Source organism: Plecotus auritus (assembly GCF_963455305.1).
Source record: "Plecotus auritus genome assembly, chromosome: X".
Lineage (NCBI taxonomy): Eukaryota > Metazoa > Chordata > Mammalia > Chiroptera > Vespertilionidae > Plecotus > Plecotus auritus.
This window is the reverse complement of record NC_137784.1, coordinates 129,863,803-129,885,943: the sequence shown is the minus strand read 5'-3', so window position 1 is coordinate 129,885,943 and position 22,141 is coordinate 129,863,803. Positions and strand designations below refer to the sequence as shown.

Sequence of the window (22,141 nt, the reverse complement as noted above, 5' to 3'; positions counted from 1 at the left end):
GGAGTGCCCTACTGTTTGGAAAGCAAACCAGCCAGGTTTAGTAAAAGGGAGTGCAAGTATACTCTGATCCATGGAGGCCACATCTGGGAGCCTATCCCAATGCAGATACCATCAGGACATATCCCAGGAGGGCCACTGTGGCACTGCATGGAACTGGGACGGGTCAATTTTTAATCCCCAGGAGAATGGATAATAAAAATAAAAAATAAAAAAACTAAGCAGTTTGAAGTAACTAGATGCATGCACGACATGGAATGATTCACAATCATCGTGCTGATTTTTTCTAAGTAAGAAAGAGAACAAGATTTATAGCACAATAACATTTATGCAAATTAAAAACACATATGCAAAAAAAACACTATATTTTACAAGAACGCATACATATTCAGAGACTCATCTCAAATGCATTGGAGTAGGTGCCCATGGAGGGGGAAAGGATGTAGGGATCTGGAATAAAGGGGAAAAATAAATGAGAAAGGGGCCTTGCACACCCCATAGGTAATGTGATAGCCAGCTCTGAAATGAGGGGTGGATTTAATTCAACTCTCTGAACCCGAAGTTTACAAATAAGTTCTAATAAGTTTTTTAAAGGAAAAAGAAGGGGGAGGGAAATAGGGATTGATTGCTTAAAGGGTATGAGTTTTCCTTTTGGGGTGATAAAAATGTCCTGGAACTCTATAGAGGTGATGACTGTACAACATTGTGAATGTATTAAGTGCTATTGAATTGTACAGTTTAAAATGGTCAAAATGGTTAATTTATGTGAATTTTACCTCAATGCAAAAAATATACATAGGAGCTGGCCACTCAGGGTTCCTCAGAATGCAGCCTGCTCCCCGCACCTCTCCTCATCACAGCCCTGTTTCCTGCCTGCTGGCTCTTGAGGCCAGGTTTTCCACTGCAGCACAAAGACCTCTTGGGCCTGGGCCTAAGCCTGAACTGGTGCAAAAATGGCATAGACAGCAGTGCACTGGGCTGGGGGCTCTGGCCACACCTCCCCAGGTAGCTAGTCCTGGTCCTGTTTACCTCAGGCCCATTGGGAAAAGCCAGTGGGCTAGCATATGGGAAAGAACTCAGCGCCTGACAAAGCGCCTCACTGGTGTGAAGGATTATTGGGGTTATTTATGACCAAGCCAAATTGCTCATAAGGCAATTTTCTTATATTTCTTCCTGACACGGCAACCTATTTTCATTTCATTGACTTGGGACTTTGAGGAGGCAATATTGCAATCCTTCCCCTCTTTCCTAGGACTTGTCAAACATTTTGTCATCCCTCCTGATGTCAAATTAAAATAACTGAGAGGTGTGCAGTGGCAAGGTGGGGGACCAGAGTTCAGATCCCGCGACTCAGACACAGGATGGCCCTTCAAACAAAGGTTGCTTTGTTCCAGAGCCCCAAGCATACAGAGAGAGAGAGAGAGAGAGAGAGAGAGAGAGAGAGAAAACACATGCATAGGTTTGGGTCCATGTACCACACTGTGTGCCCAGGGGCCCTAATCCTCACTCTGCATGGAGATGTCTTCAAAGGACCCAGCTCTGGCAGTGGTGATACAATTTCAGGCTGCAGGACAAGCTGGTAGGACACATTCAGGATATTCCCTGTCTTTAGAGGAGCTTCTGGCAGCTCTTTCTTTGTTTGGAGGCCCCTGTAGTTACCTCACTGGTGCCACTGGGTCTCAGGATGCTTAGGAAAACAAACCCTCCCCAAGGTCTTGATGTTCAAGCTCAGCACCTTTGCTCAGGGAAAGTCAAGGCGGGAGGTGGTAATGCTAACATTCCAACACATGTGCCTTTTGTTCCTTTACAAGCTGGGCCACTGCACACAGCCCACGTGTACCTTCCTGTCTGACAGAGCATTTGGCATGGCCTCTTCTTTCAGCAATGACACTGCTCACCACCTCCCCTCCTCTCTGTCCATGTTGCTGGCAGCAGAGATGCAGTATGAAAACAAAAATCTGAATGTATGCCTCCCCTGCTTTCAAATATTGTAGACAACCTAACAAACTGCAAATTCCTCTGCATGGCTTCCACGAGTCTTGCCCCGCCTGCCTTTCTTGCTTTATCTATTGTCTTCTTCCACACCCAGCCCTTTAGCTAAAGCATTTCCCCATTCTTCCAAACACACCAAGACTTTTCCTACCTTAGATTTTATACATATACTTTCCTTACTAAAAATATGTCTTGTTTCTCTGCCTGAAAACCTCCTACTCATCCTTCAATCCCTTCCTTAATGGTCCCAGATGAAGTTAGTCACTGCTTCCTCTGGATTTTACAGCAAATATTCATCCAGCCCCTGCTGGGTGCCAAACACAGTGCAGGTCTTAGGGGTACAAAAGGGATCAAGACAGGGGTGATCTTACACTCACAGGGTTGGCAGTATAGTGAGATGGGAGAGAGACATTGAACAAAGAAGACGATTAAGGAAGACAATATGAGTGAGCAGTGCTAGCCAGAAAATTAAATGTAGTGATGTGACGGGGAAAGTAGCTGAATGGCTACTTTGGAGTGGGTGTCCAAGCATGGTGACATTTAAGCTAAGGGTTAAATTTCAAGGAGTTAGTAATGTAGAGATTGGGGGACAGAGAATGCAGGCAATGGAAACAGCAAGTAATCAAGCAAATATTAAGAGCCTCAGCCATCACTAAAATAATGATTAAACACTTGCTGCCTTGCGGGAGGTGCCCTACTTCCCAACTTGTAGCAGGGACAAAAAGAAGACAGCTGGCTGAAGGCAACCACCTCCCTTGAACGGTTTTGAGGTTTGTCCCTATCAGATTGGCCTTTCCATCTGTCAAGTTGCTGCTGCTGGGTAATAGCTCAGAGTGCCAGGCTCCTGGACCAACTCCATCAGGAAGTACCTTGCTATGGCAAGCCAAGTAAGTGTGGAGCCAACTGTGTCCAGCCCCAGCTCTTCCACTTTCTCTCTGTGCATCTGTGGCCAACCTCTTAAATTTCCAGTGCCTTGGTTACTGCATGTGCAAAATGGGAACCCCCAAGTTGTCAAGTTAATGAGAGGATTAAATGAAAGCACATATGAACAGTGCCTAGAGAAAAAATGGGCCTTGATAAGCCAATATCACCACAGCTGAAAGGGCAACTTGTCTAGTTCTCTGTTTAATATGGGGACCCTAAGGCCCAGGCTTGCCCAATGTCATCCTAGATTTGCTTCTGGCCCCAGTTCTTAGACTGCCCAAGTGTAGGGCCTTAACTGGCCCTCAGTGCCCCCTGTACAATAAACTTGAGTCCATGTCTGTGCATTCATCCCCATCCCTGGCTCCCTTGGGTACTCTGCAAGTCCCCAGCATAATGTTGCCACTGTCTTCCTTCCTTCCTTCTTTATTTCCCCACTCAGAGCTGACCACAGCCTCACTTATCCTCCAAGACCTTTGATGACCCAATGAGGTAGGTGGAGGACTGGACCCAGTTCCAGGTCCAGGGTAAAGCCCCACAATGGAAGCCAGACAGAACCCAGGTATGTGTGTGGCAGCAACTCATAACTGACCAGTTGCTACAAACTCTGCTCCTTTGTGTAGCAGGGGGCAAACTGCCTCCAGCTCAGAGTTTGTGGTTTTGCAAGGTCACTAAGACCAAAGTACTAGGTCTCCCCAAAAGTAAGGGGGATAAGACAGATTTAGTTGTGGTCACTGGCTATAAAAAATACACTCTTAAAATAACAGGCAAATATAGGAGAGGCAAATAGGGAAAAAGGGGACATTTGTCATACTTTAAACAATAAAGATAAATTTAAAAAATAACATGCAAATATAAATCAGATAGTGGAATATAAATCAGATTTTTGTGCCATTCAAAAAATGATTCAATAATTTTATTAACCAATGTCACCCCAATAAATTCAATAAAAATTAAAAAATTAAATAAACAATAAAAAGAATATTTTACCTGCAAAAAATGATTCAATACATAGCAAAATTTGAAAATAGACAAATATCAAGTTCCAGCAGGCTCCAACTCAAAATCCTCAAATGTCACCAATCATGGTTTACTTCATTTGGTTGTGATGTTATCTCTGCATTTAGGTAAACAACCCTTCAGACACCTGGGGTTTGGACTCATGGTGGCTCAGTTGGGGGCTGCTGTCACATCTGAGCTCAGAAGCAGCTTCTGAGTAGTAATCCCTATGGCAGCCGGTGCTTTGAATCGCCCACTCAATGGATCTTTCTGTAGAGAATGTCTAAAGCTGTCCTATAACACGCACAATTAGCTCTCAGCACATTCGCACAGTTACTGCCTTTCCTACCTTGTCTTTGAGCCAAGGAAAACTGCTTTCTGTTCCACATGGTCAGAACAGAAAAGGAAGAGCAAGACCATGCTTGCAAAATGAGCTGCATTTCTGGGACTCTTCCCAGGCAGATTTCCTCTTTCCCAGACTATTTCCCCACCTAACTCCTGGCTTGTACCCGAACAGAACTGGTTTATTTCCTGAAATCCCTGCTGTGCTATGGACACACTGGACACAGGCTTGTCTCCTAAAGGGCTGTGTTTTTATTTCATCGGTGTAGCACACAGACAAATCCAAGCACATTTAAAAATTAGAGAAATATACTGGTTTCCTCATTCTTTCGACAACTATTTATTAGCATCTACTCTGGGCCAGGCAGTGAACAGGGGCAAAGAGATTGAGCCACCATAGGTGACTTGTTCAAATGTGACTGAGGGGATCTTTGGAGACCCTCAAATCAGGGTGGCTTTGGAGCAGGTAAATTTCAACTTGAAACCTGGGGAACTGCTGCCAGCCCTTACAATAGGGGGGTCAAGAAGATGAGGAGGTAAAGTTAATGGCTCTGAGCCTGGCATAAAGAGGCAAAGCTTCTGGGCCACTGTCAGGCACCCCGAATTGTTCCATTGTTTTCAGGGAGGGCTTCAACAACCAACCTCTCTTTCTAAACACATTATATATACTAGTGCTCAGGAATGAAATCGATCTGCAGAGGTGACTCACAGGCAGACAGCCAGCTCAGCCATGGGGCCCTGTCTGCATTCCCAATTTGCCTGCTCAGGTTGTCGCCTTATTAATGTTATTTACCAAGGCCCATTCCCCCAATGCCTGTCCTTAGCCCCTGCTTGAGCCCTCCGGCCATTGTCCCCTGTAGGACTGTCACATCCTGTCACTATCTTCCTGAATTCTAAAGGTTTGGGCAGCCTGACTAAAGACTTGCCTGCTAGCTCTAAGAACCAGGAAGGTAGCCTAGTGGCCCCAGCCCCATCTTCTCTCAGAGCAGGTTCCAGAGGGATATGGTCCACAGCTATGCCCCTCTCGCCTTTCCTCAGGCAAGAAAAGGAAATAGAACAATGATTCTGCAGTGAGGTACTGTGCTGCTGGCAGATATGGTCAGGTCCCTGGCATAAGAGGAGAGGGGAAGGTTCCTGGCTCTGTGGAGCCAGATGGGGAAATCAGAGACAGGAGCTCATAAAGGAGCTCGTATAGCATCCTTCTGCCATGCCCTGTACCCGCAGTTGCACTTCTAACCTTGCCCAAACCCCTTCTCTCTCAGGGCCTTGGGGTGCCCCACTCCCTGAAGCACAGATCCCCATAAAGGTCTTCTGCTACTTGGAGGGTGAGCAATGGCTTGGAAAGCAAGGCGCTGTGCTATACTTACAGCTCGAGAGCGCCCTCACTCTGTTCTGCGGTCAGTAATGGAACAGCAGCTGGGAGAGAGGTCTTGAGCTGGAGACAGCCTGGCCTCCCAGGTTGCTGCTCACCCCTATCCCAGTAGTCTGCCCACCCCACCTCACTTGGCCTCAAAGACCTGGGTCCCAAAGGCTGCGTACTCCTCCAACCTGTGTCAGTTCCCACTTACCCAGAGCCTGAGTGCCCCAAAAAGCCAGAGTGGAAGGATCTCCAGAGACCTTACCTACAGAGGTTGAAAATTCAAGGCAGACCCTTGTTCATGGGCAACTCTGGGAACTTCTGATTATTATCATCTCACCACTGTTCCTATCCAACACTAGTCCTGAAGTCCCTCTAACCACCCATCTTGCTCTCTTAAACCTGTAAAGACAGTCCAGTTATGCCCCAGAACTCAGACCCTCAAGAGCCAGAGGATTAACCTATAGATCCAAGGATAACTACTCCTACAACTGGCCTCTGATTCTACCACTCCAGGAAGAAGTTTAAAGGACTTGCATAAGGCACAAGCCCAGATTATGAAATCAAGTTAGCATTTAAATCGCCTAACAACATATTGCCCAATTTAATTTGCTTATTTGATTCAATAAAGGAGAAACAAGAAAACTCATTTAATTAAATACATTGATCCATAGAAACTGGCAAATCTGAAAGTCTGCCTGGAAGTTAGTGGCTTGAAAAACTTGAGTGACACAAAGGTATGAGTTGAAATAAGATAAATCCATTCTCCTCCAAGCCCCAGGAAAGTTGAAAAGGGCCCTGGGAAACATTTTATTTAAAATACGTGAAAAACTGGGTCAAAAAAAGGAAAGACACTTGTCTAAGTTTAGCCAGTGAGGCCAAGTTAATTCCAGAGTCTGTGGAGCCTAAGAGAACATTTGATTCATGCTCCATTCCATCCACAGACTGAGGCCCTTGGCCTTGTTCTTCAGCATCCTTGCCCAATTGGCTCTTTGGATCTGGTACACCACTCAGATTACCCAGACAGCTCCTTTGAACCCTTCAAGACCCTGAGTAAACATCAGGTTCTCAGGGACAAATCTATCCATTGAGGGCAAAGCAGCAATTTGCTCCAATCCCCTTACCTGGTTTGAGACATGTAAGTACAACTAGGTAGAAAGTGCTGGAAAATACCGGGGCCTCACCCCGCCTGGAGGAACCAATAAAGGATGGTTTAGTTGGAAATAAGATGTCTTCTTCCCCAACTCCCCAACTGTGCTATGCCCCAAGTTTCCAAGGGCAGAAATTTCTAAGTCCCCAGCAAACAGGGTAGAACAAAACCTAGCTTACATTACTTATCTTCCAGGCCAGTGTCCCTGTCAGGACCTCCACTGGCATGGCCCTAGTCCTAGCCACAGCACTGAGTTCCTTTGGACCTGTACTTAGAAAACCATTTTAGTTAGAAATGCATTTTCATCACCCTCCCGGTTGGGGCTAACTGTAGCTGGCTTGGTGTTGGGCCCTAAATCAGGGCTGGCTAATCCTTCCAAGGAAATGAATGCCTTGGAGAGAAGTAAAATCACTTAGTATGTGGCATTTCAGTCCACGTCAGGGTGAAGGTGACCTGAAACTGAACCCACAAGCAGTAAAGCAAGCCATTTCTCCTGCTAGGACCAGATGATACTACATGTCTGCCTATTCCAGCTCCCTGTTGAACTTATGGAGCTCTGCCTTCAGAAGGGATCTCTAGGGACCAAGTCCCCATTCACACCCCCAGCCTCAAGTAGCCTTGGCTGAGTAACAGTTTGACTCCCACACAGACCTCTCCCCAAGGAGAAAGGGAAACAAAGACACAAATACAAATGAGCAGTGGGGACAAGGACAAAACACTTGCTTGTAAGGAATCAAAGGAAGCTTCCAGGAGGAGGTGGCATTAGGGCTGACTTTGAAGGATGAGAAGGATGCTGTAGGCAGAAATTTGAGGGAAGAGGTAGGTATAAGCTCAGTTCCCTGTGGGACAGTTCCAGGTGGGTTATGTAATGCAAAAGGTCTTGTAAGGCCAGAGCACTCTCAGGGTATATGAGGTTGGGCAGAGATAGATGAGACTGAGAACATGTGATCTAATCCATTAGAGAGACGTGAGAGAGCGAGTCACTCAAGGAGTTCCTGGCATTAGGCATTTAAATAAAAAAATTTCTTAAGAAAATAAAAAGTACTGTGACATGCCAATGGCTGCTCTAGGTGCTGGCAATACAGTGAGGAACCAGCAGTAATATCAGCCTCAGAGTGTTGATAGTCAAAAAGGGAAAATAGACAATAAATGGGGAAACAAACAAGATGATTGCAGAGAGTAATAATACCATAAAGAAAGACAAATATCACATGATGTCACTTACATGTGGAATCTAATGAACAAAATAAATTGACATACAAAATAGGTTCAGAGGCATGGATGCATGGAACAGACTGACAGATCTCAGACTGGAGGGGTTGGGAAGGACAGCCAGAGAGTAACCAAAGCACATATGGTGTATGCATATATGCACAGCTAGCTCGTGGACATAGGCAATAGTGTGGTGAAAGCTTGGGGTGGGAGGTGGGATGGGGAGCTGGGTGGAGGGGGATACAAGAGGGGGGAATAGAGGACACCTGTAATACTGTCATTAAAAAAATAAATTAAAAAAAGAAAAAAGATAAGCAAACATTAAAAACAATAGTCAAACAGGGTGATGTGACAAGGGTGATAGAGAAGAAGGGGGCTATTTTTGATGTGGATCTCTGTGAGGGCTCCTTCAGAGCCCTGAAGACAAGGACCCTGCCATGGCAAGGTCCAGAGGAAGAGGGATCAAGACTGAGGAATATTAAGTGCCAGGCCACCAAGACAGGAAGAAGCTTAGTGGGCATGTACAAAGAAATAAATGGAGACTGCAGGACCTGGGGTGGAGAGAAGCAGGAGGAGAGAAAGAGCAGGCATGGTCAGAGATGCAGGCAGGGGCAATAACAGACAAAACCTGAAGACCAGGGTCATGAGTTTGGGCTTTATTATAAGAATAATGGAAAACCACTGGGAGATTTTAAGCAGGGGTGTGATGTGACAGGATTTTCATTTTTAAAAAACCCCAGTGGGTGGGCAGAGAAGATTGTAGATAGGCAAGGTGAAAGCAAGGACACCAGTCTAGAGATGATTACAGACTTCCAGATGAGAGCTGGTCATGGCCTGGACCAGGATAGGGTCAGTGGAGGTGGGAGGGATGCATGGATTCTGATTTTACTTTGAAAGTTAAGTAGAGATACTTTGAAAGTTAAGTAGAGAGCATTTCCTGGCTGGTTGGATATGGTGGTTAAAAGAAAGAGAGGAATCCAGGATGACATCACAGGTTTGGGTCTGAGTAACTAGAAAGGTGGACATGCCATTACTGACATGGGGAAGATGGGAGGGAGCTGGTTTGGGAGAAAAGCAATCAAGAGGTGAGTTATGACAGCGCTAATTTTGAAATACCATGGTGGTGTCAGGTAGGCATTTGAATACTTACCATACTTGTGCACTACCTTCATGTGCCATTGGAATAATCCTATCTGATAGAGGGAATATGCTAATTGACCCTCAGACCATTGCAAAGATGGCGGTGTCCACAGCCAATATGGAGGGAATATGATAATTGACTGCCCCACCCTCAAAGATGGTGGAGCCCACAGCCACAAGATGGCAGCACCCAGTCCCCTCAGCCCTGCCTGCCTCTGGAGTCCCCCAGATGCCTCAGCCCCCCAGCCACCCAGGGCCACCCAAGGCTCAGTTAACCAGGGCCGGCTGAGGCTTGTGCTGCCAGCAGTTGCAGCAGAAGAGGTGTGATGGGGCGTCGCCTTCCCCTAATTGCCTGGTCGCCTCCCACCCCTGAGGGCTCCCGGACTGTGAGAGGGGGCAGACCAGGCTGAGGGACCCCCCTCTAGTGCATTAATTTTCATGCACCGGGCCTCTAGTTATTTACATAATTATTTTTGTTAAATCAGATCACTTTTTCTTTAGCTCCATGATAAGCAATAATATCCTTAACATCAATGGTTTTGTGGATTATTAGTATTTTTTCTGAATACACATTAAAATGAATAATGACAACCATAGTTCCTAGGTCCCCTTGCAGTTCAATCTTGATGTTTCCTCCATCCCCAATCTCCAGCAGAGTCTGGGCACCTAGCATACACAAATTTCAACGGAACCGTCAGCTTTGACACCCAAGAATCTCTGAGGGTATTCAAAGGGATAATAGTAGGGCATTCAGAGAGAGACCTGGTTCTACAGCTTGGTGAGGCCCTTGGAGCAATCACCTAACTGCCTCAGTGGGTCCTAGTCAGCCCACTGCTACATGGTGGAAGGAGAGGGGTTCACAGAGCAAAGGCCACCACCCTTTCTTTAGGTTCATGCGCCCTCTGGTGGCTGGGTTCCCTGTCTCTATGGACTGGGCCCTTCTGAGCTTCTTTCCAGGCTACACAGAAGAGGAGGACCCTCTGCCTTGGCCTCTCCTGAAGGGAGGGGCAAGAGGTCAGACTAGCTTTAAGATCCAGACTGGGGCACAGATAGATGCTGCTGAAGCCGGGACTCAGGCTGGACCGAGATAGAGGCAGCAGTCTGCAAAACAGGCATGGACCACCAAAGGTCATACCCAAAAGGGAGGGAGAATGGTGGGTGGGAGCAGGGGCTTTTGTTTTCTATAAAAGCTTACCAATGCAGAGAAAAGGAAATTGATGGCCATATACAAATAGGGCAATTTACTTTAGGTGGGTGCTTTCTAAAGAAAATAAAGAACACTCCAATTTAAAAAAAAATTTTAATTAAGAAGAGGGAACATCAGACTGTCCTGAATAAATACAACACATAATGGAAAATGTACTTCAGTTCTTATATATAGTCAGTTATGGGAGAGAAGCGTGGGTGGCAGCTGACGACAGACAGGAGAGAGTCACGCTCTTGCAGAGAGAGCAAGCAGGAAGGGGGCTGGGAAGTGAGCAGCAACAATCAGACACAGACATCCAGGTGCTCAGACAAGCATCCACATCACATCCACACCACATCCACACAGGCGTGCACACACACACACACATTCTCTCTCCTTCCTCTCTCTCTCTCTCTCTCTCTCTCTCTCTCTCTCTCTCACACACACACACACACACACACACACACACACACACACTCACACACAAGCTACAATGGATAGTCTTTCTGTCACTTCTTCCTTTTTCTCAATGAACAAAATATGTTTAGATGAGAAGAGATCAATTGCTAAACACACTTGTAGTCCAGTGTGCAAAGGGGTCTCACATAGAAGGCTATGGTGGGGCTCAGAGGAAGGGCCTTTGAACTGAGTCTCAGAGAAAGTAAAGACAGAAAAAGGTGATCTAGGCAGCACAAACAGCATGAGAAAAGATCTGTATGCTGAAGAGAATATAGACATTCGAGGCACTGCAAAAAGCCATGGGTGATTGGACCAAGGATGTCTGGGGAAAGAGAAGTTGGGGGACGGTGAGAGCTGAGATTGAAGTCTGAATTCCAAACCATTGGGCTCCCCATGTTACCCTTATGAGCCACCTTCTTTGACCTTGGGAAAACCAGATTCAAGGTACAATGTCTGCCCAATTGAAATGGGCTGGAAATCAGGCACCTTTTGGGGCTGGACTGGGGGTAATCCAGGCTATGAGGAGAAATGCTTCAGATTTCTTGTGGAAACCAAGGCAACATTTTTCAATACAGTTATCCCTCTGCCTCTGGGCACATTGCCATCCTTGGGCCACAAAACTAATGCCTACTCCAGGTTCCAGCACATGGTGAAAACTGAGTTCCATCATGAATGCTCTTTTCTCACCACTACCTTTCTCAGGAACTAAGGCCTAGGCATGGGTAATGTTACAGGTCCCTTCAAGTGAGTCTACTCTAGGTTAAGATTTATTACTTTGTAAGCTAGGGAAGAGACCAAGAAATTACATTAAATTTAAAAGAAGGCTAGAGCCCAGCCAGTGTAGCTCAGTGGTTGAGTGTTGATCTATGAACCAGGAGGTCACGGTTTGATTCCCTGTCAGGGCACATGCCTGGGCTGCAGGCTCAATCCCTAGGAGGCAGACAATCATTGATTCTTTCTCATCATTGATGTTTCTATCTCTCTCTCCTTCTTCCTTCCACTCTTATATTAATAAAATTATATTTTAAAAATAAGAATAAAAGGCTACAAAAATTAATTCTAATAATAATAAATTGTGACACCAAAACTCAGGAAACAAAGTAAAAATAGATAATTGAACTACATCAAAATTTAAAGCTGTGCATCAAGTGACACAATCAAACAAAGTGAAAAGGCAACCTATGTAATGGGGGAAATTTCCAAATCATATAACTGATATGGGTGAATATCCAGAATATATAAAGAACTCCTACAACTTAACAACAAAAAGACCCCAAACAACCCAATTAAAAAATTAGCAAGACTACATAGACACTTTCCAAATAAGACAAATGACCTGAACAAGCATGTGAAGAGATGTTTAACATCACTAATCATAAAGGAAATGAATATCAAAACTATCAATGAAATATCATCTTACATCCATAAAACACAGAAAACTAGTGTTGGTGAGAATGTTATGAAAATGTAAGTCTGGCCCTGACAGGTTTGGTTCAGTGGATAGAGCGTCGGCCTGCAGACTGAAGGGTCCCGGGTTCGATTCCAGTCAAGGGCATGTACTTTGGTTGCGGGCACATATCCAGTAGCGGGTGTACAGGAGGCAGCTGATTGATGTTTCTCTCTCATCGATGTTTCTAGCTCTCTATCCCTCTCCCTTCCTCTCTGTAAAAAATCAATAAAATATATTTTTAAAAAAAGAAACTGTAAGTCTGTCCGTTGTTGATGTGAATGTAAAATGGAGCAGTTACTAGAGAAAGCAGTATGGTGTTTCCTCAAAAATAAAAAATAAAAAATAGCAATACTATATGATAGTGGTCGGCAAACTCGCCTCGCGAGCCACATGCGGCTCTTTGGCCCCTTGAGTGTGGCTCTTCCACAAAATACCACGGCCTGGGCAAGTCTATGTTGAAGAAGTGGCATTAGAAGAAGTTTAAGTTTTAAAAATTTGGCTCTCAAAAGAAATTTCCATCGTTGTACTGTTGATATTTGGTTCTGTTGACTAATGAGTTTGCCGACCACTGCTATATGATGTAGCAATTCCACTTCTGGGTATATTCTCAAAAGAAGTAAAAGCATAAACATAAACAGGTATGTGTACACTCATGTGTACTGCAGCATTAATCACAGTAGCTAAAAGATGGAAACAGCCAAATGTCCACTGGTGGATGAATGGCTAAACAAAATGTGGTTTAATACACTGGAATGTTATTCAACATTAAAAAAGAAGGAAATTCTGACACGTGCTACAACATGGATGAACTTTGAAGATGTTAGACCAAGTAAAATGAGCCAGCGACAAAAAGATAAATAGTGTATAATACCACTTTTATGAGCATCTAAAGTAGTCAAATTCATAGACAGAAAGTAGAATTCTGGATGCCAGGGACTGAGAGTGGGGGGGACACAGTTTTAGATTGGGAAGATAATGGGGACACAGTTTTAGATTGGGAAGATAAAAAAAGTTCTGAAAATTTGTTTCATGAACTTGTGAATGTACTTTACCAAACTGCACACAAAAATATTCAAGATGGAAAATTGTATGTGTATTTTACCACAATTAAGAGGAGGGGGTGAGAACTGGTATGCACAAAGGCATTTGAATCTGCACCTAGATTTTCTTTCCCACCAATTAACACTTGTCCTTTAGGTTCCTGATCATCCAGTAGTACCCACACAAATATCTGCTTCTTCAGGAGATCCTCCCCAACTTCCCAGACATAGCTAGTGTTTCTGTTAAGATGTGGCTGCTGGCAAATAGAACCATAGAGCTATGGTGTATCTGATTACTGCCACAGTGAATAAACATTCTCCTCAATGACAAGGCTGCAGACAGAGCAGTGAGGGAAACTGTCTTGGTCCTCCCCTCAGAGCCCACAGTCTGCAGGGGAAATTAGATCTTTCAAAACCAACCACATAGTGTGATATGAGCCAGTGAGCACTGTGAATGCCTAGAGAGAGGGATTATTGACTGCATATCATGGAAGCAAGTTCAGTCAAGGGGGCCTTCCCCAAGAAGGTGGTGCCTGAGCTGACTCCTGAAGGACCAGGAGGGTTTAGGTAGGCAGAGGAAGACAGCAGAGGGTATTCCAGGTGAGTGAGCCCTGGATAAGGAGGAAAGAGAAATATGGGAAAAAGAGAAGGGTTGAGAGAGGAAGGGAAAGAATGTGAGTAACAAAGTTGAGAAATAACCACAAATGATTCAAAGGAATTTATTAACTTGTAAGTGCCCCTATTGCAGATATTTACTTGAAGAGTCTCCCACCCACCGCCAGCTTTCAGGGCTTTTTCAAAAATGTTCTGCATAGAGGGATGATGGCCAGAGCTCCTGGCCACCTCCTTCTCCCTGTGGCATTGCCCACTGGCTGACTGACAGTTACACTGACCCTCACTTTCTTCCCTGGAATGGACCAGAAACTAGAAGCATCATCACCTCTCTGGTCCAGAGAAGACTGCAGAGATCCCACTCCTGGTGGCAGACAGACAGATCAACTGAGCAGAAGTTGGAGTGCATGGCAGGGAGAGGTATTCCTGAGTGAGAACCCTTCTCCCTGCCAACCTCTACACTCTTTGCCTGAGATACAGACAGTGGATGCCTGTGGTAAATGTCTGCAACCAGTATTTGAATTATATACATGTGCATGGAAATGAGGATATTCAGAACATATATTAGAAAAAGCAAGAACCAGAATCAAGTGGGAAGTGCCTGAGTACAAAGGTACCCAAAGATAGGGGAGTACTGCAACAGAGTGCACACCATTCTGTCTGTAGATGGGTTCCTTCATAGATTATTGCCTAGGTTCCCCATCCCAGGAGAGACCTCTTGAAGACAGTTCAGCTGCTCTCCTCTTTCTTCCTCAGAACGGGGCAGGCTGAAGCTCCTGGAAGGCAAACCAACAAGGTCTGCACTGTGCAAAAGCTTAGCTGATAGCTGGACTTAGAGGAGGGCTCCTGGGTTATTGAGCCCAAAACCTGGTAACAGATAGGCTTTGGGGAAAATTCAAGGCAACCTGGGGGTAATGTATTCATAGTGAAGACCTACATGGCTCTTCTAGCTCCTGGGGTCAAGGTCAAGGTTGGAGAGGCAGTTAGGCCCTAGCCCTTACGGCTTTTCAGCAACAGCTGGCTCAGGGCTGTTCACCCCATCAGAAAGGTAATCATCCTCATTGTTCTGCTTCATCTTGGTTTCCAGAACTGTGATGCGCTGCTTAAGCTTTTGCTGGGCCCCTGTGTACTCAGCCAGCAGGCGGCCAAAGCGAGTGTATAAGGTCTCCATGTTGGTCTCCAGCTGTTCTAGCTTCTCCTGCACATTCACCTCCATGTTGGCTGCCATCTCATTCTCATCCAGCAGCCCCTCCTTTATCAAGATCTCTCGGCCTCTCTCCTCCAAGACCTTCTTGGCATCAGGGTACTCAGTCACTGCTTCCATAAGATCATCCTTGGACAAGCAGAAGAGATCTGAGTAGCCCAGGCTGCGGATATTGGCTGTGCGTCGATTGCCCATTTTGCTACCCTTAATGTTAAGGATACTGATCTCTCCAAAGCAACTCCCAGCAGAAAGCAGGGCATACTGAGTGACACCATCATCAGCCACCACTGCCAACTTGCCCTCCTTGATTATGTACATCTCTTTGCCAATATCCCCTTTGCGGCAAATGTAATCCCCAGGGCTGAAGACCTGAGGACGAAGCTTCAATACCAGCTCCACCAGCAGGCCAGCCTCACAATCCTGGAAGATGCGTACTTTCTTGAGTGTGGACAGGTGGACATTGATGGCTATCTCAGCCCTCAGCTTGGCTGGCAGGTTTTTGAGAACTTCCCGCTCATCCACACTCTTCTTATTGGTCCACAGGTAGTCAAACCACTTAATGACCTTGGCTTCCATCTCCTTGCTCACTTTGCGGAACTGCATGTAATGTTTGACTGCATCGATCTTGGCCTGGAACTCGGCCCGGGTGGCATTCATGTTGGAGATCATGGAGCCCACATTTCCAACGATTGTGGCAAAGATGAGGACACCAATCAGGAAATCAAATATGACAAATAGGTACTCCTCATCCTTTACCGGGGGTGGTGTTTCCCCAATGGTGGTGAGGGTCAGTGTAGACCAGTAAAGGCAGTAGATGTATTCCCTAGCCAGGTAGCCATACTCAGGGTCAGTGATATTGGGATAAACCCAGGTATCAACCCCAAAGCCAATGGACTTGGAGATGGCATAGTAGATGCAGGCATTCCAGTGAATGATGACCAAGATGTAGAGAACCAGGTTGCTGATGCGAAAGATGTTGGGGTAACTGGTGCGTGTTTCAGTGCGGTCAAAGAATTCAAACATGCGGGCAAAGTGTAGCAGGCGGTTAAAGCGCAGCTCAGGGCTGTGGATGCCCACAGCAAAGTAGACCAGGTCCGTGGGAATGATAGAAGCCATATCTAGCTTGAACTGCAGAGTGTGGATATAGTTGTCCCGCAACTTCTTGGTATCTTTGACGAGCAGCCCCTGCTCTAGGAAACCTAGTAGAGATGCAAACCAACATATCACCTCTGCTTTCAGCCCTCTCCATCCTGATAGGCTAACACTCTGCTAGGGACAAACTGTTCACTCAACTCTCCTTCCCAAGGAGGGGTATAGGAAACTCATGTAGCAGGGATGGCCAGAAAGACCTCAAGAGAGCATCCCCTGGTGTGTAGCTCACTAGGCATGTGAGGACCATGAGATTCAAAAAGGGGCAGGCACCAACCTAAGTCTCAGCCAAGCAGTTGAGTCTAAACTTGTGTTGAGAGGGCTTCTTGAAATTTTGGACTCAGGCCTTTGGACATATGGGTCATGCTCCTGCTTGTGCATTTCAGTTGCTTACTTACCTGTGCGCAATCGGACGAAGAGGTCGGCAATATAAACTGCATCTGAGTAGTAGTCCAGCACCAGCCACACTAGATAGTAGTCTTTCTGTAGGTCACTGAAGCAGGCTCTATAGGAAAACAAGGCTGGGCTTTTCCCCTCAATTCCAAGCCAAGTTCCCCTAGATGCCCCAAACTGAGTGCCCATTGTGTGCAAGGCATGGGATGACTACCAGGGGAACTGATGAGTCACAGTCAGCCTGTGGCTAAGCCAAATCCTTGCTGAATGAATGACTGGGGTGGGGGACAGTGGGTGGAAAATGTTATCAGGGACTACTAATGTAGAGATTGGCTTTGGAACTGAGACTGCAAGAAGAATCTCCATAGGTTGAAAATGGAGAAAGGAAATTTTCTCTTGAGGAAATAGCACATTGTGATCCTAAAATAATGAATGCTGGGGGTGAGTATTCCAGAAGGTGGAGCTAGAGAGAAGGCCAGGTCCGGAGGGCCTTGAAGGCCATGCTGAGGGCTTAAACTTCATCCTGTGGGCAATAGGGGGCCATGAAGAGTTTGTGAGGAGGGAGTGACATAATCAAATCCCAGTTTCTACCAACCACACTAGTTGCAAGTGTGGAGAATGAGCTGGAGGGGTCAAGAGTGCCTGCAAAGAATGGGTGTAGGGATGTTGTTGTTGTGCCAGGGAGAGAGGAAGGTAGCCTCACCTAGGACAGTATTGGTGGGATAGAGAAGTAGAAACAGATTACAGACACCAGAAAAAAGGATAAAAGGATAAACATAAAACTTTTGTAGCATATTAATTGAGAGGGGTGGGCTTTAATAGGGCAGTAGGAGGCTAGGGTAAGCTCTGTGTCCACAGCTGGGACTGGTATGCTCTCAACCCCTGGGCCTGAGGATTGGACTGCTTTGGCCACCACTTCCCAGACCCTCCCTATTTACCTGGCCACAAGCAGGCACCAGTTGTAAAGAACAGGCATGGCAATGACAAACAGCCAACGATAGTACCAGTCCCCAGCTGGGTCCAAGACAAATAGTTCACATTTCTTCCTAAGGAGACAGAAAGAGGCCAGGCTCGTGAATTAGGTGCTCAGTGTGGCAACACCCCCACTCCCAGAGGTCAGGGGTCCCTAAAAAGCAATGCCTAAGGGGATGTGCAGGGTGAAGGGGAAGGTTGACTTAGGCCCTGTTTCTCAGAGAGCCACAGCCTGGTACTGGATATCTGAGCAGGGCTCAGATGGGCAAAGGACACTCCTTTTCCTATTTTAATCCCCCATAGGCCCATTGGCTCCCAGGTCCTCTGGAGTCCCCTTGCCAAGAGGGAATGACAAGGAGCAATTCTTTTATTGGGGTGGGCTTCAGAGCCTGGGGAGGGACTTCCACAGGATTGTAATGAGGACTCAGGACCTGTTCCTACAATCCTCCCGGGAAGAAAGAGGAATTCCAAGCAAGTGAATGCCAAGTGCTTCCTGCCCACCCCGCCCTCTCTCTTTGTTGCCTGGCCTCCAGCCCCCAAATCACTTTCCCAGATGCTGTATCCTGCCTTGGCGAGAACTCTTATCCTACACTGGCCAGAGGTGGGGAATGTCGGCTTGGCCAGACATCTGCAGTCGCCTACTCATTCCTCCAACAACATACCCTCCAGCTCTGCCTTCTCTATTCTCCCCACCCCCTTTTGCTCAGTTATTTCTAGGCCTTCCCTGCCAATGAGCCTCCAGCATGACCTCTTCAAAGGCCCACCTCTGCGCCCACATTGGCACTGGTATGGGCACACTCTCAACAGCATTCTGTAACTGTGCCCTACTCTATGTTTACTTGCTGCTGGAATAGAGCCCTCCCTCTGCCCACACTCAGGTGTCCTTGATACTTGCTTCATGAGCAAAGAAAGGACATCTAGCAAGGGGCAGCTTAGGTGAAAAAGCCACTACAGGCTCCTATAGCAAGTGGGTCACTGGCTATTGTAAAAGCTATTAGCTGGGACAATGGAAATATTCTAGAGTTAAAACTGTAACAGATCTCCTCTGCCTACCCCACTCTCTGCCATGGCAGGGCTTGGTGTAGAACCCAGTCTGCTCATGGTGACATAAGAAACCCCACCGAGCCCTCCAATTGCATGTTTGGGAGCCCTTCCAGTCCCACACGTTGGATAGATATACTTGGTGCCCTTGCCCTCGCCGTCCTTGTCGCCTTTGCCATCCCCTTGCTGTGTTGTCACGGTCTGGAGCTCAGGACCACGGAAACGCTCAAGGAATGAGTCAGGTCTAGGTTCCTCCTCCCGGAAATTCTTGTTGGCCCACTCTCTAATGACCCCCATCAGGCGGACGATCCTAGAGGTGAGAGAGGAATGATAAGTCAGAAAGAACTGTGTGTCCAGAACCTGTACTTAGGAGCTCAATGTCTGATGAGAGAGATGGGAAATGCGCCAAGTCATTATTTTCCAGTGCCAAGAACTGGGATCAAGGCCAGTGCTGAGGCCAGGGAGCTGGGACTCAGACATGACTTGGAATGCAGCCTTAGGGGAAAGAGAAGACTTCCTGTAGGAGGTACCATCTCAGTTAATTGTTAAGAACAAATAAGAGGTCTGCAAGACAAGATGGAGGTTGTGCTAAGAGAGGACAGGCCAGAAAGATGGTTATTCCAAGCTTTCCGATTTCCCTATGAAACCTACAGTTCTGGGCTTCAGATCTCAGGTCCCTCTATGTAGGCCCCTCTGTGGGAAGGATCTCTCCCTCCTGACACTGAGACAGGCAAGTCTAAAGAGAAGCCTCCTCTGGCCACTCCAAGGTTGTTCAAAGGAGCATACTCAGGAAGAAAGAGTTGAACTAGAATAGCACTGACAGTGTTTCCCAAATGTCTCCGTGGGAAGGTCCAGAGGGACTGAAAGAAGGAAAGCCATGGTATCCACTTTGACAGTGCCTGTGTGCAGGAGGGGATAGCATCAGGGCCATGGTGGAACCCACCTGTGAAAACCACCCCTCCCTCGCTGGGAGGCATCCATCTCTGCCAGCCTCTGAAGTTCTGAGGAAGTGTCATCTTCAGCCGCAGACTCTGGCCTGCAAAGGAAGAAGCAGTTGACCAAAGGTTCTCTAAGCATACCTTGTCTCCTATCAGTACTGTCTTCTCTTATGACTTGCCTAGACATCCCATGGTTCTTTGAGAGGATGTTCTTGAGTCAAAGATTGCTCTGTGACAATGAGGCAGAGCTTAAGGACATAGCAGCCTCCAGGCCATCTCTGAAATGATGCTGACTCACCTGCTACTCTTCCTGTGGTCATCTTTGCCATTGGCCTTGATAGCAGTAGGTGCATGATGGTTGTGGTTATTGGCTGGGGAGCTCTTTACACCATTAGATTTTTCTGTCATCCTGCATGTATAACTGGGATCCTCACCTGCCAAGGAGAGGGCAAAGAGTAAGGTCACAGGGGACCCTGACACCCATATAAGTCAGGAGAGCTGAAGGTGAGCAGTGAGAAGAGAACCAAGGCCCACCTGGCAAACACCAACACATCTTCCTGATTTACAGTGCAGGGCAGGGGGACCCAGCATAGCCTAAGTGCCAGTCTCTAAGCACCAAGAAGATGATACTGCTCTCTCTATTCTGATAGGTCATTAAAAAAGCAACCGATGTTAAATTGAAAAATGTGTTTCTTTTTCTTTTACTCCAGTGAAGCCTTTGACTGTGAATTATCAGTTATAATACAAAACAAACAAACAAAAAAACTGTTTAAGCCATCTTCTGTTTCCTTGATTTGAAGATGTGTGGCACATGTTTAGGTTACTGAGCACCTCCAAAGCAGCCCTGCCCCCAAACTCCTGCCCCATGAGAGGAGATATATCTCCTTGGCCCAAAGAAGCTGCCACCCAATCCCCAGCTCTCTGGTTCTCCTATCCCAAGATCATCCCAGAGTTCATGCTCCTCAGGTAGGAGTTTCATCTCTCATTGACTTTTTCAACCAGAGTTCCTTCTTTTCAATTCAAATCACATTTGCTCCAGCACCTTCAAATAATGTTACTCAAGCTGAGGGACAGAGAGGAACCCCATGGGTGGGGAAGGGAGTGAGGAGGAGAGAAAAGAGAGCTCCAATAGGCTCCACAGGCAGTGGTCCAAGTCAGGACTCTCTCTCTTTAGAGCTATGGGAAGTCTTGGAATGACTGATAAGGAACATGACAAGGACAGCATTATATTCTACTAAGATCATTGTGGCTGCTAGATGGAGACTGGATTATAGGGGGAGCAAGAGCAGAAACGATGTGGTAGGGAAAAGGCTAGAGAAGATGGTACCACTGAAGTCTGAGACAGGGCAGAGTGGAGAAATATTTAGGAAGTAAAAAGAACAGGACTCAGAGAAGGATTAGGTGTGGGAAACAAGGGAGAGCAAGTGGGTGGGATCATGCAGGAAGAGAATACAGAGTGAAGGTCCAGGACAGAGCCCTGGACAGCACCAATATTTAAGAGTTGAGTAAAGTAGGAGATGTCCACAAAATAGACTAAGAAGGAGCAACTTAAGAGGAGAAAATCCAGAAGAGAGACAGGAGATTGTGTTCCACAGTGTCTGCCATGGAGTCAGGGAGGCTGGGGCAAAATAGACTCCTAGAAACTCTTCTCTGCTGAGGCTGATTGGTATGCCCCACCAGATTTGGCCAGCACACCTGCCAAATTGCCTGTGGTCCCTATGCTGGAGCAACCCCCGCCCTCACCTCTTGTTCCAGCTTCTGGAGCTGTCACCATGGTGATAGCAGGCATGTCAGCCTCTGTGGTGAGTGGTAATAACAAACAACTTCAGAGATGCTCTAGCAGCTCTCTGTGGGACTATAGCACTGGGATGCTAATAAGGGCACCTGAGGCAGAGGAACCTGTTTGGACCCTAGAGGCAGCAGACCATGGAGACAGAAACTTCCAAGTAACACAAACAAAGCTGGGGCCACTCATATTGATCAGGGTTTCAGAGCTGGCCTCTGGAATCTTGAATGTTAAGAGGGGTCATATCACAGTGAATGAAGGGCAGTGGTAGAGGAATATCAGTGAAAGGCAAGTCCATTGCAGGGATGTAGGGAGGCTGGATCTAGGCTAGAGTGTGAGCTGTGCTTGCAAGAATAAGGCAAAGAAGACCAAGGACAGCCCAGGGAATCTGCAAGCACCAGGCAGAGAACGTGGGACAGCCTCTCACTGATAAAGAGACAGTACAGGCCCTGCCTGCCAGCATTTGGCTTCCTCCCCTCCTTACTGATAATGGACAATAGCAGTGATCCTGAGCCCACAAGAGCGTAGCTAAGGTGCCATGACACCATTTATGCCTTCTCTAAGGTTCTGGCACCAAGAGAGATTCCTCTCCCATGATCCCAGATCCTTCTCTGCCAGGAACAAGCCCTTCCCTGAGTCTGACTGCCAGAAGCAGCTATTTTGCCACACACACTCTCCTGCATCAGAACTGCTCCCTCAGATTACTTGCCAGGAAACAGGCCAGCGGTTCTCATACTCTCTCCAAGAAACCTCATTTAGTCCCAAGTCTTCAGTTACCATCACATTCCAAATGAGGCATCT

At 46.6% G+C, this 22,141-nt stretch overlaps 1 protein-coding gene across 1 annotated transcript; it reads right to left on the bottom strand.

The window, feature by feature from the left end:
* Positions 1–14,854: 14,854 nt before the first annotated feature.
* CNGA2 (cyclic nucleotide gated channel subunit alpha 2) lies at positions 14,855–19,962 on the bottom strand (the record flags this gene model as incomplete). Its single annotated transcript, XM_080653583.1, has 6 exons — positions 14,855–16,260; positions 16,609–16,715; positions 17,542–17,649; positions 18,756–18,926; positions 19,560–19,652; positions 19,853–19,962. 6 exons carry the CDS (start codon positions 19,960–19,962, stop codon positions 14,855–14,857), a joined length of 1,995 nt encoding a protein of 664 aa, XP_080509709.1.
* Between the last annotated feature and the right edge of the window lie 2,179 nt (positions 19,963–22,141).